At 46.6% G+C, this 15406-nt stretch overlaps 1 protein-coding gene across 1 annotated transcript in view; it reads right to left on the bottom strand.

The window, feature by feature from the left end:
* Fhdc1 (FH2 domain containing 1) overlaps window positions 1–14268 on the bottom strand; it is a gene marked incomplete at its 5' end in the record, with an annotated part of 31346 nt that extends 17078 nt beyond the window's left edge. The window contains 3 exon segments of the mRNA XM_013522903.1: window positions 5457–5559; window positions 6148–6209; window positions 13667–14268. Of these exon segments, the coding sequence (XP_013378357.1) occupies window positions 5457–5559; window positions 6148–6209; window positions 13667–14125 (624 nt within the window).
* Between the last annotated feature and the right edge of the window lie 1138 nt (window positions 14269–15406).

Below are 15406 nucleotides of genomic sequence, written 5' to 3'. Positions count from 1 at the left end.
CAGGAAGGTAAAAAGAGAAGTTGTTTAAACAACTAAGCGATCCATGTTAAAATCCCCGCCCCCCATGCTGTAGAGCACTATTCACCATAGCTAAGACATAGAATCAGCCTAGGCCTCCGGGAAGGAACAAGCGGATAAAGAAAGCTTGGTATATATATGCAGCGGAAAATTATTCAGCCGGAAAGAAGACTGGAATCCCATGTGTTGAAGAAACATGGAGGAAACTGGAGGATATTACACTAAGAAAAATAAGCCGGACACAGAGAGACCAGAACCCCAGGTTTTCTCTCACACGTGGAAGCTAAAAAGAAAAAGGACTGGAATGTAAAAGAGTGATTACTAGCAGCTGCCAAGGGAGGTTGGATTTGATCATTGTGTCATGTGCGTCGGTTGAAATATCATGCTCAGCGCAAGGTCATGAGTTCGGTTCCCGGTACCGGAGAAAAGCCAAAAAAAAAAAAAAAAAAGAAATATCATGCTCAGTCCCACCGGTCTGTACAATGTTAATCAAAAATACAATGTTAATCAAAAATAAACTAATAAAAAAACTATTTCCTCCTACCAAAAAAAAAGGTAAAAAATAACATGTACAGCAGCATCCCATTTCTGTAAATTTAAGAAATAAAAGGTGTGTCCAGCTCCTCAAAGGTGTGTACGATCCCCAAACGCTTCCACACGCCACCTAAACACACAGGAGAAAGGCTAAAAGGTTCCTCAGGCACTAGGTGACGGGAGTGCTGGTGACAACTACTGTCTTTTGTTGCTCATTTATATTTACTGAAACGCCTCCTGTGAACATGCACTGCTTTTGTAAAAAAAAAAAAAAAAAAAAAAGCTTTTAGACACAAAAATATCCCTTCTACTGTAGTAATGAAAAGAAAGGGGCCTTCTGACATAGGTATGGAGCCAGCAGCTAGCGGGAGGTGCAGGCAGAGAGAAAGTTCTCAAAGTGCAGTAGTCACGCCTTCCCCACACAGAAAACTGGAGCCAGCCAATGGCAAAACCACCTCCAAGGCCACTGCTAGTAGACCTCTTCCAACAAGGCTCTTTACGGAAAGCAGCACCTGGCTGCCGTCAGCGGAGCATGCGCACGGCCCGTCTTCACAGGACCGCGGTCAGCAAGCGCTCACCGCTGCCCTTTACGACTGTGGTGCTGGGCAGGGAGCCCAGGGCCTCCCACGTGCCAGGGAAACGCTGTCCCGCTGAGCTACATCCCCAGTGCAGTTCCTACTGCTTGTTCATTATTCTTTTTGGGATCCTGGGGGATAAACCCAAGAACTTTATTTTCAAGGATCCACAAACTGAACTATCTACTTTAATTATTTGAAAATGCAAAGAACAGTGCAAATTCACAGCCTAGTATTAAGTCTGGTTCTTACGACTTTTTTTCCCAGTGCTGTCACAAGTCCTTGCCCACTGAAGCAAGAGCTCGTTCAGCATGTCACACCCCAATCTTTTTTTTTATTTCAACAAGGGCAAAAAAAGGAGATTGAAAAAATTGTATTGGCCCTATGTGCAAAACCAAAATGCAAAGTGAATTTACCATCTTCGGGTTGCTAAATGTAAAGGTACCTGGCATCTCTGGCCGAGTTAAAAGCGAATCAGTGATTTATTCTGAGCTGAGAATCTCTGGAATGAATTCTGACCCCTTCTGAAGCAGAGCTGAACTGCTCCTATACATGGGTGAGGGCAGATGAGGTTGCATGCACTCATGACCCTCTCTGCGGCAATCAGAGCTTCTGGAAATAACAGCCCTGACTTCAGCCTAAAGCTCAAGAACCGGCCAAGCTAAGTAAGCTCAGTAAATATTTCTATTAAACATAGGCTAAACTGTAATGGAGCAACGCTTTATCTCCTTCACTTTTGGGAAAGGCTGGAAATGTTTACAGATCTCAGGAGGATGGTGATGGAAAAGCAACATTTCATTTAAACACATGTGAGAAGTTCTTCGTGCTATTTCAAAGCGAGATCTATGTTCATTAAGAGGGATTACCGCACCTTCCCAGTGGTAGGCCGGTCACAGGGAGGTGCTAACCCTATAATTAGTATGTATTCCACCACTATCAAAGAGTCTTTATTAAACTTTTTTGAACGTAGCTTTGCAGGCTGAGCTGAGAGACATTCAGTGTGACCTTCGCTGTACCCAGTTTCTGTCCTGGTCACAGGAATGCGCTCCCTGAGACCCACATACTGTGTGATTCACCCGCTGGCCTTGGAATGGCAGGACTGCCACAAACGTATTCAGCCCACAGAAGCCCCAAGCCACCTCACTTCCCTCCCAGCAGCAGCAGAGGAAAGGAGGAAGGGAGGAAGAGGCGATAAAAATACTCAGTGGCACAGCGTGGGCTTCGCATGTGCAAGGCCCTGGGTTCATTTCCAGTGCTGTGTGTGCACGTGCGCGTGTGTGCGCGCACACACCACAGGGTCCCGAGGAGGCAACTCATCCTGCTCCCAGGGAGAACGGGAAGTGTCTCGCAGGACCCCGGGCAGGGAAGGGCTCGGGTCTGGGGGCTCCTCCTCACCCCCACCCTGGCACAGGCCCTTGGCGGGAGGACAAGAAAACATTCAGGGCTCACGTTCCCGGGCCACCTCGTCCCCTTGCAGGGGTTAACCACACACGCTGGAGGAAGGATGAGCAAACCTGCCAGATCAAAGATTCGTGGGGAAGGGCAGAGAAATTCCTGACAGCAAATTAACCTTGGCTTTGGCGGGCTTTGTTAGCCGAGCAGGCCGGAGAGAAAAGGGCTGTTTCCGCTCATCTGTGCAGCGTGCTGATAAGATGACAGTTCTCTCCGGGTGGCGTTCACCCGCACCAGTGCTGGGTGACAGCAGAGGCGATGAGAGGCCCCGCGGCTGGGAGCGATGTCCGGGCAACCTTCGCCCTTCCTTTCTCCCGGGGAGGTGGCCAAGCACAGCAGAAGGAACTGCTGCAGGGCCAGAGAATCACCCTGGGTCAAGTCCACCCTGTCTGTCACCATGCGTGTGATGTCCTATAACCTGTGAGCCTCGGTTCTCACCCATAAAACGAGGAGCATCTTACATTGTGGCAGTAAGGATCAAATGAGAAAACACACCGGATAATCACAGCTATGATGGACTGACTCTTTGCATCAGGCCCTGTGTTAAACACTTTGGTATATTATCACTTTACCCACTTTGCCCTGCCCGGTGCCTGGCACAGGAGGGCATTCAATGAATGTTCCACCTTGCCTGTGCTACCAGGAGCACAGGCTTAGGGACACGCGGTTGTGGACACACTTGCGCACTCACTGGCACATTTCTGCCACATCCCTAACCCTCTCCTCCCTGGTCCTGCTTCCTCCCTGACCTCGGCCTCATTCTCCAGCCGCATCTGGAGACCCACAGGCTCTAGGGCAGCCCTGAGTCCAGGCAGCCTCAGGTCTCCAAGTGCTCAGCCCTGGGTCACTCTGTGCTAGCAGCGGGCATCAGTCATGGCGGATTCAGCTGTCTCTGAGACTCTCTCCCACAGGCACTGACGCCCAGCTGGTTCCGTCAGGGACGTCGGTCAGGGTGTTTCTGCCACAGGAAGCTCCAAGGATGTGGAGGGCGTGGTGGGTTGAAGCCAAGGTCAGAAACATGAACAGGGAGAAGGAACAGCTGTGGTCTGCGGGTGGCTGTGGGGTGTGTGAGGGGCCAGGTCAGTGCTACACCTCAGGTAGTGACAGCGCCACAGAGCCTTGGGACACAGAGCAGGGCTCAGTGGGTCTCCTCATCCAGCCCTTGCTGTTCCCAGTGAGAGAGAGAGAGAGCACTCTATAAAATGTGAGGGCTTGCCAGGTCATCTGCTTCTCTGAAAACCCCTTTGCATTTCCTAGTCGCCTCTGCATTTTACATGCGAAATGAAGGTATTAAGAAAATCGTATTCCCCCTCCCATCTCTTCGCAGTATGAAGCTAGCAGCCTCCCTCAGGCCCAAGCTGCATTTAGTCAGGCGTTCAGAGCTTTGCAGGGCGCTTTCACATGTACTATCCAATCTGATCCTCACTTAACAAAATGATGAGGTCAGTTAGGAGTGGGCATGAAAAGCTATCCTCGTCAGGGGAAAAGCCCAGGCAGGAATGAGATTTCGTAAGCAAAGAAAGCAAAAAAAAAAAACAAACCACACATTTTTTTTCTTTTTTCTGTAGCGTTGGAGATGGAGCCCAGGGCCTTGCAGATGCTAAGGCAAGCATGGCACCACTAAGCTATACCCCTAACACTAAAGCAAATACATCTTTTTATAACTCATATGAATCAAACCTTGCCCATCCTAAAAAAGATCATGAGCCTCCTATTCTTGACAAAAAAAAGCAATGTTCAGCCTGTAAGACACAGGGTAAATTATGATCAAATGTATCTTTCCTTTAAGACTTTTAGTCTCTTCGCTAACATTGCTAAATGCCACTCCTTAATCTGGGCTTGGGTAAATTACACTTAATTTGCAAGCAGAAAACCTGAGGTAGGGAGAAAGCCTCAGGTCATTAGATAAACCTAGATACACCAAGAGTCTCCAGTCACCCACCAGCATCCTCCACTTGGCATCGTGAATATAACATGGATCCACGTCAAAGAAAAGGCGCAAATCTCTCTCTCATTATTAATGGCACTTAAATCCCATAAATTATGTCTGGGAAAAAGAGTGGGTTGGCGGAGGGAGGGGCCCACGGTATGTGTGAGGAGGAGGATTTATATGAAAAGCCATCCTGACCTTTTATTTAAAAAAATCTTCATTTTTACTTCGAAAATGTTTAAAAGCTTTATAAGATTCCATATTGTTTTATTTAAATATTTACAACTACACATATTTCAGTCATTTCTTACTGAATTTTCCCTCAAAATAACGTATAAAATCGTTTTTCTGTTTTTCTTCAGCGAGTTCCTAACCCTTCAGTACTTTCAGGTCAGTCCAAACAACGTAGGTATCTTTTTATCTACTACGGTAATTTTCATCTTTCAGCCAATTATGTACACACCATGTATTAACAGCTTACCTGCCTCTCCTGATTTATACAGCATCTTTATCCAAAAATGGTTCTTTTCTTCCTTAAGCATATCAAATAACCTGGGTTCACCCTAGGCAAAGGTCATATCTAGATGATGCAGAAGAAAACTCAAATTTACTGAGCTCACAGGTGTCAAGGGCCATGAAGGAAGCATCACCAGAGGTTATTCACCTTGACACCCTGGTGAGCTCAGGGTCATTACTTTCATTTTATGGGGAAGGAAACTCAAGTTCACAGGAGCTAAGAACCTTGCCCAGTTTGTCAATGAAGGTACAGTTTGACCTGAACCAAGATTCTGTGACTCCCCGAGCCTGGTTCTCTCTCCTTGCTTTCAGTTTACGTGAGAAAATGCTTATCTCTGGGCGGGACAGGTGCCTTCCCTTGTGAGTTCTGACACTCCTAAAGGCCTAAAGCTGTTACCAGCACTTGTGACACCCGAAGCTCACACACGTACCTCTTCTGATTTGGGCAAAAGCTTAAGAAATTCTCGCAAGGTCTCTGATCCATAATCCTCACTCTTTCCTTGATGAATATCTTCTACAATGGACTGCGGAGACCTTGAAGAGATAACGAACCATATTCCGTGTCATGTCTGTTGGGGAGCGCCAAGAGGGACACAAGCCAGTGGGAATTAAAACAAGCCCCACCCTTCTTTCCACCCTGCCTTCTTCCCAGTGTGGCGGGCTCACGGCAGCCCCACTGCGGAAAAGTACTCGGAGTCCCTAACCCTACAACAGAAAACCATCCTTGGGTACCTAGCAACCATTACTGAGAGGCTTCTTTGGGGGAAGAAAGACAATCCCTTTTGCTCTCATGGATTCCTGCACCACCCTCCCTGTGAGAATCTAACAGCTATTTGCTTCCCAGATCCAACCTCCGTATAAGAGGCTAAAATTTCCCTGGATGATGGCTTGAATGGACGCCCCAGCAATTCTCTCTCACTTTAAACCACTAGATAGACTTTCATAGCAGCATGTGACAAACACATGTGGACTCATGAAGTCTGGTGTACAAGAAGGATCTGAAGGTAGGAGGAACACTTTTCACATATATTAGAATGTCAAGTTCAGTTGGGTCACACCCATAGATTTCGTTGGTGACATCTTGGATATGACTAAAGTTTCAAATGTGTGCAAAAACCTTACTTTTTAAATTGTTTGAGAAATATCCCAATGTTCATGTTCCGTTTTGCATCCAGGATGGTAACCTGGAAAGAAACAGAGACACATAAGTTTATTAAAGTACAAATAAAAATAGCTGGAGAGGAGACCAGAATGGAAGCCTGCCACAGTACAATACTAATTTATAAGAGAAATAATTACCAATATGTAAATCTGTTGATCAGAAGATGTAGCTAATATACCTTTATGAATATTAAATTATCATCTCCCCAAACTTTGTGCCATTTCCTTAACTTGGAAACAGATGGATCAGGACAGCAAGAATCTTACAAAATCTGAACTAAGAAAAACTGAGTATACTGCAAATATGAGTATGTTGCAAATTAGATCCCAACCCTGATTTGCAGATGGAAAAAGACCAATATTACTATTTTCAGAAACATCATAAAATTCCCAATTGGTTTTTAAGAAAAAATTTTATTGAAAAAGATTATTATATGTCCAGTAGTCCTTTTAGGAGGAAATAACCTACTCTCTGTGTATGCAAATTTTTTTTCCTGCAGTGCTGGGATAGAATTCAGGCCCTCTGCGTGACAGTCAAGCATTCTACTATGGAGCTACATCCCCAGCTTTTTTACTTGGATTTTTAAAAATTCCTGTGCTGTATGTATTTCACCAAGTCTAAGACACATAATTTCTTTTCATGATTTAACATCTCTGGAACAGGCTGTATCTTAAAATATATGGCATCTTGTGATTTAATGAAATATGGTACAGCTATTCTATAGACTGTCAAAAGCCAGATTTGGGCTAAAATAGGTTTTAACTCTTCAAAATTAACACTTGGGAGGATCTTATCAGACTGAACATTGGAATCTTTTGGTTGTTGTATACAGAAGCCATTTCTATCTCTGGAAGTGAATACCCAGGACGCTGGAGGGGTGATAACCTAAAACTACTGCACTGTTTTCCATTTGTTTTTGGTAAAGGGAGACTCACTAAAATAGGAATGTTGTTATAATGCTCTTCCTTTCCAAGTGTATGTGATTCATTGTGAACAAAAGGGAATCAGGTTTCAGGCTAAGTTCCTGATCTCTGGGTTTGCTTCTAAGTTTACAGGCAGCAAGACTGTTAGCCAACGTAATGTCATTTCCTGGCCATAAGGTTACATTTTTACAGCAGCATGGCTGCCTTCTTTTGAAGACTAATCTTAAACAATCGCATTATTTTACTAACCTAGGGGTTTATTTCATGTTAACACAATCACCTGCCAGCCATAAAACGAACCTCCAAGCTGGAAAAGCAGAGTTCTTCTTAGAATCCTACCGAGGGGATGGAGTTCAAGTTCACTGGGAAGCAGGGAGTGAGGCAAAGGAAGGAAGAAAGGGGGAAATAAAGCCTGTCCTGCTAACCCCCTTTAAAGAGGAAAGCTCACACGAGAAAGAGGAATCTCAATTTGTTAAAACAGAAAATTATGTTCAAGATTATAATTTGTAAATTGAAAAGCCCGGAGTATGGACACATCTAGGGGTCCAGCCATACACATAGCTGACCAGGCCATCTGCATTTGCTCCTACCGAGGATGGAGGGACTTGCTCCCCGGTCCTCACGTGAACTTGCCATCTCCTGCAGCATTTCACCTTGACTGCGCCCCGCAACTCTGTCCAGCCCGCCACGCTCCAGGGCTCTGCACACTTGGCCTAGGTCCATAGCCACTGTTGCTGGCAAAGTGATGGAAACCGTAACTCTTATTGTCCCTATTTGACAGATGAGGAAACTGAGCCTCAGAGATACTATTTTATAACCTCCCTAAAGCAGTACTGAAACAGAAGTGCCGCCCGGGTCACTCAGATTCCTCCTCATCCTGGCTCCTGTGAGTTTCAGGCAGTCTCCTATAGAGATGGGGTAAACGCCCCCCACCAGCCCAGTCCTCCCGCTGGAGGTTTCCACAGGAACGGACTTACAGAAAGCAGCCACCCAGCTGAGCACCGTGGTGCACTCCTGTAACCCCAGCACTCTGGGAACCTGAGGCAGGAGGTACGTGAGTTCGGGCGCAGCCTGGGCGACTTGGCAATTCAGTGAGATGTTGTCTCAAAATTTAAAAAAAAAAAAAAATTAAACAGGGCTAGGGACATAGCTCAGTGAGAAAGCCCTATACTCAATCTCTGGTAGAAAAAAAGAAAAGCTCACACAAGATGTGTTCTCTCCAGGAGCCCAGTCCTCACTGCACAGGGGGCCGTGGTCCACACAGCAGCGGCACACTGGCCACCCGTCCCTAAGGAAAAGCCTGAGCCAGCCGAGCCCCTTGCAGGGAAAACAGAGCTCAACACTGAGCCCAAACAATGTGACGGTGAGACAACCGTGGACACCCCCAGGCCGGTCCCATCCTCTCCCTGTGTCTCCCCACATCTGCCCAGTGCCTGAGAAGTCTCTCTCTCCCCCTCTCTCTCCCTCTCTCCCTCTCTCTCTCTCTCCCCTACCTTATCACACTGGTCCTTCTAAGTGCTGTTGTAAAGCGTTTGTTAAACTCCTTTGAAGAGGGTTATCACTATAGGTGTCATTGACTCCTGCTGGTCTCACTTTCCAAACGCAGTTTGGCAGTGAATTCAGGCTGGATTGGGTGGAGTTCTGCAGTCACCCTGACAGTGGCACCTGCCTGTGGGTTTGTGTCCAGGCCCATTGGCTGCACAAACCGAGAAGTCAGAGGACCCGAACTGCCCCCGAACAGGATCAGCACCCTCGCTGGGAATACACTGCCGCCCCTCTCTTCCATCAGCTCCCACCAACCATGAGCCACCCTTCTGGCCACACAGCAGGGACCGTGGTCACTGCAGTTAGTGCAGTATCGGCAGGACCAGGGGACGGATGGCAGAGTGCATACCACTACCGGCCCCGCAGGACAGTGGCAGACAGGAAGCTGCTGCAAACATAAGAGGATATCAGGTCCCCTGCTCCATGCAGCTCAAGGATTTCCCACGAGACGTAAAGGGGACCTGGCTATAAGAACTATGTCCCAAACAGGGTCATCTGGTGGCTGGGGTGGTTCTGATATCCTCTGCGACACTGAGCGAGCCTCACAGACCTGCCTGGGACGAGGCCTAGCTGTCCCCACAATGGCTTGGCTTGGTTCCATAGCCAGTCCTTGCAGTTTCACTGACCTTCAACTCTCTCAACATCTGCCTCCCAGGAAGAAGTTTTTAGTGGTGAACTACAAAGGATATTTACCACCAGGACCATTTTCAAGTGCACAATTCAGTGGGATGAGGCACATTCCCCTGTTGTGTAACCAACACCACCATCCATCTCCAGAACTTTTTCTTTCTTTCTTTTTTTTTTTTTGAGACAGGGTCTTGCTATGTAGTTCAGGCTGGGCTTGAACTCACAGCGATCCTCCTGCCTCAGCGTGCTGGGATTTAAGTAGACTCATACTTTGCCCTTTTGTGATTGGCTTATTTCACTTACCATAATGTCCTCCAGGAAGAAGCGATTTTCTAACCCACTTGGTTTCAACAGCCGAAGGGGCTTTCTTATCTTCTTAAAAGAACACCAAATAGTGGCTATTTTGATCTGATTTCTAATTCTAAAAAGCAAAAATTTATTTTCCTCTATCATCTGACATAGACCTAGCTTTTGGTCTTTGATGGTTTCTCACCTTCTCTTTATTTTTGGTTGGTTATTAGAAATTGTTCTCCCCCAGTTTTAGGGGAAAAATGAGGGCCTAGCTGAAGTTCATTTAGAAAAGTAGTAATTAAAAAAAAAAAAAGAAAAGTAGTAATTTAAGCCAGGAGTGGTGGTGCATACCTGTATTTCCAGCGCTCTGGGAGGCTGAGGCAGGTGGATCACTAGTTTGAGTCTAGCCTAGACAACTTAGGGAGACCCTGTCTTGAAATTCAAAAAGGCCTGGGGGTAATAGTTCAACCCCCAGTGCTGCCAAATCAACTGATCAATCAATCAATCAATCGGTCAAATACTCTATCTAGATCTACAAGTCTGGGTTAGGATCATGCCCCAGAATTTTAGGACAGCCCTGGAATCATAACAATAATTGAAAATGATTCCTCCACTAGGGTATGGGAGAATAAAACATCACTTCTCATAAATTTGAAAAAAGCAATCATCTTTCCTTCTACTCTTCTGTCCTCTCTTCCTCTCTCTTTCCAGTCCTCTCTGACCAGTGAGCTACGTTAGTTACTTAATCAATGTCCATCTAGTACCATGCTATGAACATCACAGAGAATGAAGGCAAATGCTTTAGTATTTACATCTTCTTAGCGAACCCCAATTTTGATCTCTTGACAACTTGGAAGACAGTTCCTTTTTCAGTTCTGCCCTACTCGGTTACCTTTAATTGCTGTGGAGGAAACCCAATAGCTAAGGCACATCCTTTCCCTTAAGAGCTGTTGAGATCCTACAGGGACTCACAAACAAGTGAGGACTGAAGGGCATCTGGCAGGGACGGATGGAGCTTCCGGGCTTCTCGGATGAGATCAGCAGACTCAGGAAAGAAGGTGATTCTGAGCGGAGTCCTTTCATTATGCTCCCCACTAATGCATCTGTGTTGTCTCCAATTACTTTATCACAGCTTAATTACTATTGTACCATCACATCTGTATTTTCCGCAAGTTAATTTTTAGGTAACAAAGACACAAGGATAGTAGTATTTCACAACCTTGCTTGCCACTATTAAATGTTCAAATTTATTACTTTTTGTGCTGTTCTAAACCCAGCCATTCCCCAACCAAAATTTTCCTTATATTCTAGCAAATTCTTTTTCTGGACTATAATGGAATTTATTTGTAATGCTTTCTAAGCCCTTTCCAGTATGAGCCAATCACACACAGCTAGATCACTTCTGTGGGAGGCCACTACATTTCAAGGGGACAATCTGATCCTCTGGAATTACAGCCTGTGTCCTAACACGTTCATGCTGCATACTCTCCAGTCCACCGAACAGAGGTGTGGACTATTACTTTCGACCCTGGACTCCACTTACTGCAGGGTGAATTGGAAGATTTATTATTGATTTTCGTCAGACTCTATAACTGCTGAGCTATGATCTCTTTCAAAGAAAATCTATGAGGAAAGAAAATAGCATGTACCATATTCTTTTACTAAAAAAAGTATATCTAATACTTCTGGCTGTGCTGGAGATAACATGAAATATTGAGAATGATTTGGAACGACCTTGGTTCTCTGAGGGGGTATGTAGAATGTGCTTGAATGGATCCGTCCAAGCTACTTATAACCGAGCACAGAAGGGCTGCAAAATTAGACCATCCTGTGACCCTCGGTCACGCTGATGTTCTTTCCAGTATGCCGTCTCTCAGAGTAAGTCCTACAAGTGTCCAAAGTGAAGTGTCCGCAGCAGCATCACTCACACAAGGTGAGAGCATCCCCCAGCTGTCCATCAGTGGGTGAAGGGATAAAGACAATGTGGTACAGACATACAGGGGAATGTGATTTGGCCTTAAAATTCTGACACATGCTACAACACGCATGACCTTTGGGACATTATGCTACATGAACTGAGCCGGTCACAAAAAGACAAATACTGTGCAATCCCACTGAGATGAGGTACCTAGAGCAGTCAAATTCATGGCAGCAGCGAGCAGAATGCAGGTGGAAGAGTGGAAGGGAGGGGAGAATGGGCAGGTATTTCTCAGTGGGTGCATTTTCAGTGCAATGAAAAGATGCTAGAGGTGGTTACACAATAATATGAATGTACTTAACACTACTGAACTGTGGGCTTAAACACGGTTAAGGTGGTAAACTTTACACGTCTTACAATTAAAAGTATGCTAGTGCTGCAGATGTACCTCAGAGGGACAGCACTTGCCTAGCATGCATGAAGCCCTGAGTCTGATCCCAACGCTGGGGGAGAGAAAACAATTCCTACAAAACACTTCTTAAAAACAGACGTTAAAGGGGAAAGTACAAATCAACCTAAGGAGCAAGGGTGGAGGAAGGCAAGAAGAGAGACATTTCTGTGAGTTTTAGTTCTAGCACAGAAACGGGCACTTCTGCCCTGCCATAGCTGGGAAAGGGTGGCCTCGCTCTCCCGGCAGTCTCAATCACAAACGTCTGCAAATGGCCCCTTTCCCCCAGGCCCATCCCCACAAGCGTCCATCCCATCATAGCCTCAGCATCCTGAGCTCAGCAAGGAGTGCGGACGACAACGGCCACACACGACCCATTGTACACTAAAAAACCTCTGTTGGGAGCGGGGGCAAAGGCCGGGGTACCCAGGAAATGACTTCTCGCTCCCTCTAACATCGAAAAGACGCTAGGGTGAGTAATGGACCTTGGCACAAAGGGAAGAGACAGGAAAGCCTGTGTCCAGCACCGAGGAAGGCATCCCTGGTTCTGTGGGCGGTTTCCTTCTCCCATTTACCACGTGGTTTATTTCACAACGACACGTCCTAATCCCTGTGCTCCTTGCATGTCTTAATGAACAGATGCTCAGCGAATTCAACAGGCAACCGTACAACCAGCCTTACCAAGGGCCTCAAATGAGTCAGTAAGGAGAAGGAGTCAACCTGTTCCTGAGCCAGAGAGAGAAAAGAGGTCAACGCTCCTGGCTCAAGAACTCAATAATGCATAGGGCGCAGACTTCATCCCAGGGCCCTGCCCAGTCTCTTATCTAGCCAGCTCTTCTGCTGACCTATTTTCACTGCTCCTTCACAACAGATTAAAAACCAGATGATTTATGTCGCCTTCTCTCTCTCCCTCTCTCCCCACCCCTTCCTCCTTCCATTCAAGTATTCCTCCCTTCTAATCCCTCACCTCCTAGCTATTCCTATTAGCAAGTAAAGGTAGCTTAACTATCACCATGTGTCTCAACTGCAAATACTGACCAGTGTGATTGTTGGTTCTGTAATATTCAGTGATCTGTAGCCCCGGGGTCATGCTTTCAGTGAATGCTTTGTTGTTTAATAGCTAATTTTTCCACCTTGAAGTAAATGTTTAGTGTTAACTGGAAAATGTGCTTCTTCTAAAGCCCATCTGAAAACACCTCTCTGCTTCAGCTCTCTGGAAGTCTCTTTTCCACCACGACTACAGTTTAATTCAGAGATCTGAGCGGTGAAAGCTGTCTCAAAACACGAGTTGAGGAAGAAGTGGAGGGAAAATCCTCAAGAGCTCTAGTACTAGTTATTTAGTAAAAGCCGCTTGACCCCGCACACCTCCAGCTCACCCCGCATCACTGGGTTAGGAGCTTTAAGCTTCCCGTGTCAGCGGGCGCTAACAGTCCTGGACTTGAGCACCACTTCTCCACCTGGAAACTGCAGCAGGCGCACAAGAGATAGGGAGGTGCTGAGACGAGAGACCAAGGACTGCCAACTAGCATGCTTTCTGCCTGAGGTCGAGGTCCCCCTGGACACCGGCAGATCAGCATGCACATCCCCACATTTCACCACTCAGCCCAATTCCTCTCGGATGCCACCTCTCCTCTGCGGGGCAAGACCACTCGCCTTATTTCTCAGTGACGCCTAGAGACCGAGGGAAACATATCACCAACATAAAACAGGGCAGCACCGGGCCTCACCTCATCTCGAGCGTCCTTGAAGGATGAGCTCAGCGGCCCTCCTCTCTTGGGGAGGGAAGGCTTTGGTGTGTCTTCTTGCTGCCCAAAGAGCTCCTCTATGGTCTTCGTGTCAATCTGGAAGTGATGCTGCTCCTGGGCAGCCAGGGTCCAGATGTTGGCCTTGCCACGAACTTGCTCCTCCGGAATGGTGTTCCAGAAAAAGCTCCTCATCCGCTTCTTCTTCCCCAGGGAGCCGAAGCTGTCGGGGTGAGGAGCCAGAGGGGGTCCAGGAGGGAGCGGAGGAGGCGGGGGAGGGGAGGAGGACAGGGCTCCCCCAGAGTGAGGACATGGCAGAGGGGGAGGGGGTGGAGGTGGTGGAAGAGATGGTGGTGACGTCTGCCCGATCATGAAGTCAGCTGCGGTGGCGATATTCCCATTTCCTTTATCGCTGGCCAGGGAGACACAATTCATAACACGCATAGTACCGATGCCTTCTAAGGAGATGATCCCTCTGCCTTGGGGAGGCAGACACAAACATCAAACTTGGGTCATACTTCTTTGCTGGCAAGTCAGCTCCCAGGAAAAAAAAAGAAGGCAACTGCGCTGTGTGTCCTCTTCCAAACCTGCCAAGATAAAACAAGTTTCCAATCAGTCCAGGCGAACGTTTTCCTACTGGCTTTTCCCTGCAGAAGCCAGAACCAGTCCTTCTAATGTCAGTGCTCATTAATGTTAAGGAGGACATCCCAGAGGGCATAAAAAGGAACTAACATTTTCTAAACGTGAACCAAATTTTACTGCCAAAAAAAAAAAACAATGCCAAAGCAGCAGCAATAAATCCAATTTGGAACCCTTCCATTAATCTGAGAGCCCGCTATAGGTTTAGCAAGTATTGCTTGCTTTATGAATACACTACTTGTTCACCAACTGGTTCATTCTCTTTGGGTGATGGAGACCCAACCCCTAGGGAAACTGCCCAGATTGCTGAAGCATTAGACACTTAGTGACCCTGCCTTTTTCCAGTCTGGACATGTCTCCTCCAATCACTGGGTCAAAAGGCATCTTTCACCTTGTACAGAACAGGTGAGGCATTTGGCGATGACAAAATAATGGCCTAGCTCATTTCTCTGGAGTCAGGGCCACCATGTTCCTATTCCTCTGGGTGATATGGCTTCCCCCAGACAGAGAAAAGAATGCCAAGCATGAGGATTACATGTCCCAGGTCTAAACCAAACTCTGCTGGCTACAGTTCTACACAAGTCACTTGGCCTCAGCAGGCTTCAGTTTTCTCATCTGTAAAATTAGGACAGTTAGGTTAAATGACCTCTACCATCCCTTTTGATGGTGTCATCTTGGATTATAGCTGAGCCACTTTTTGGACACCATCAGAAACTGCCATGCGCTGTTTCTGGTCGTGTGACACTATTAGCAAAGAGGCACACATGAGGACGTGGTGCCCCTATCACATCTGCCACATGTTCGGCCCTTATCCACACACTCACGCTGCTAATTATCATTATGGAACCTTAAGTGCTTTTTTTTTTTTTTTTGGCTTTGAGTTGTCACTGACCTCATGTGAAACAGGGTCAAAACAAGTACATTTCTTCCAGAATGAGGACAGGTGAGTGTGTGTAGGGGGGCTGAACAGACCCCATGCATGATATCAAGGGTGTACCCCTCTAGCTGGGAATACGCAAAGGGAACTTTTTGTCTGGATTGCAAAGTGACATATATAGGGGCTTTTTACACAGGACTTAATTCAGG

This window comes from Chinchilla lanigera, unplaced genomic scaffold (genome assembly GCF_000276665.1).
Source record: "Chinchilla lanigera isolate Chin_1 unplaced genomic scaffold, ChiLan1.0 scaffold00070, whole genome shotgun sequence".
NCBI classification, from domain to species: domain Eukaryota; kingdom Metazoa; phylum Chordata; class Mammalia; order Rodentia; family Chinchillidae; genus Chinchilla; species Chinchilla lanigera.
The sequence above is the reverse complement of the archived record's forward strand: the minus strand, read 5'-3'. Positions and strand labels throughout refer to the sequence as shown.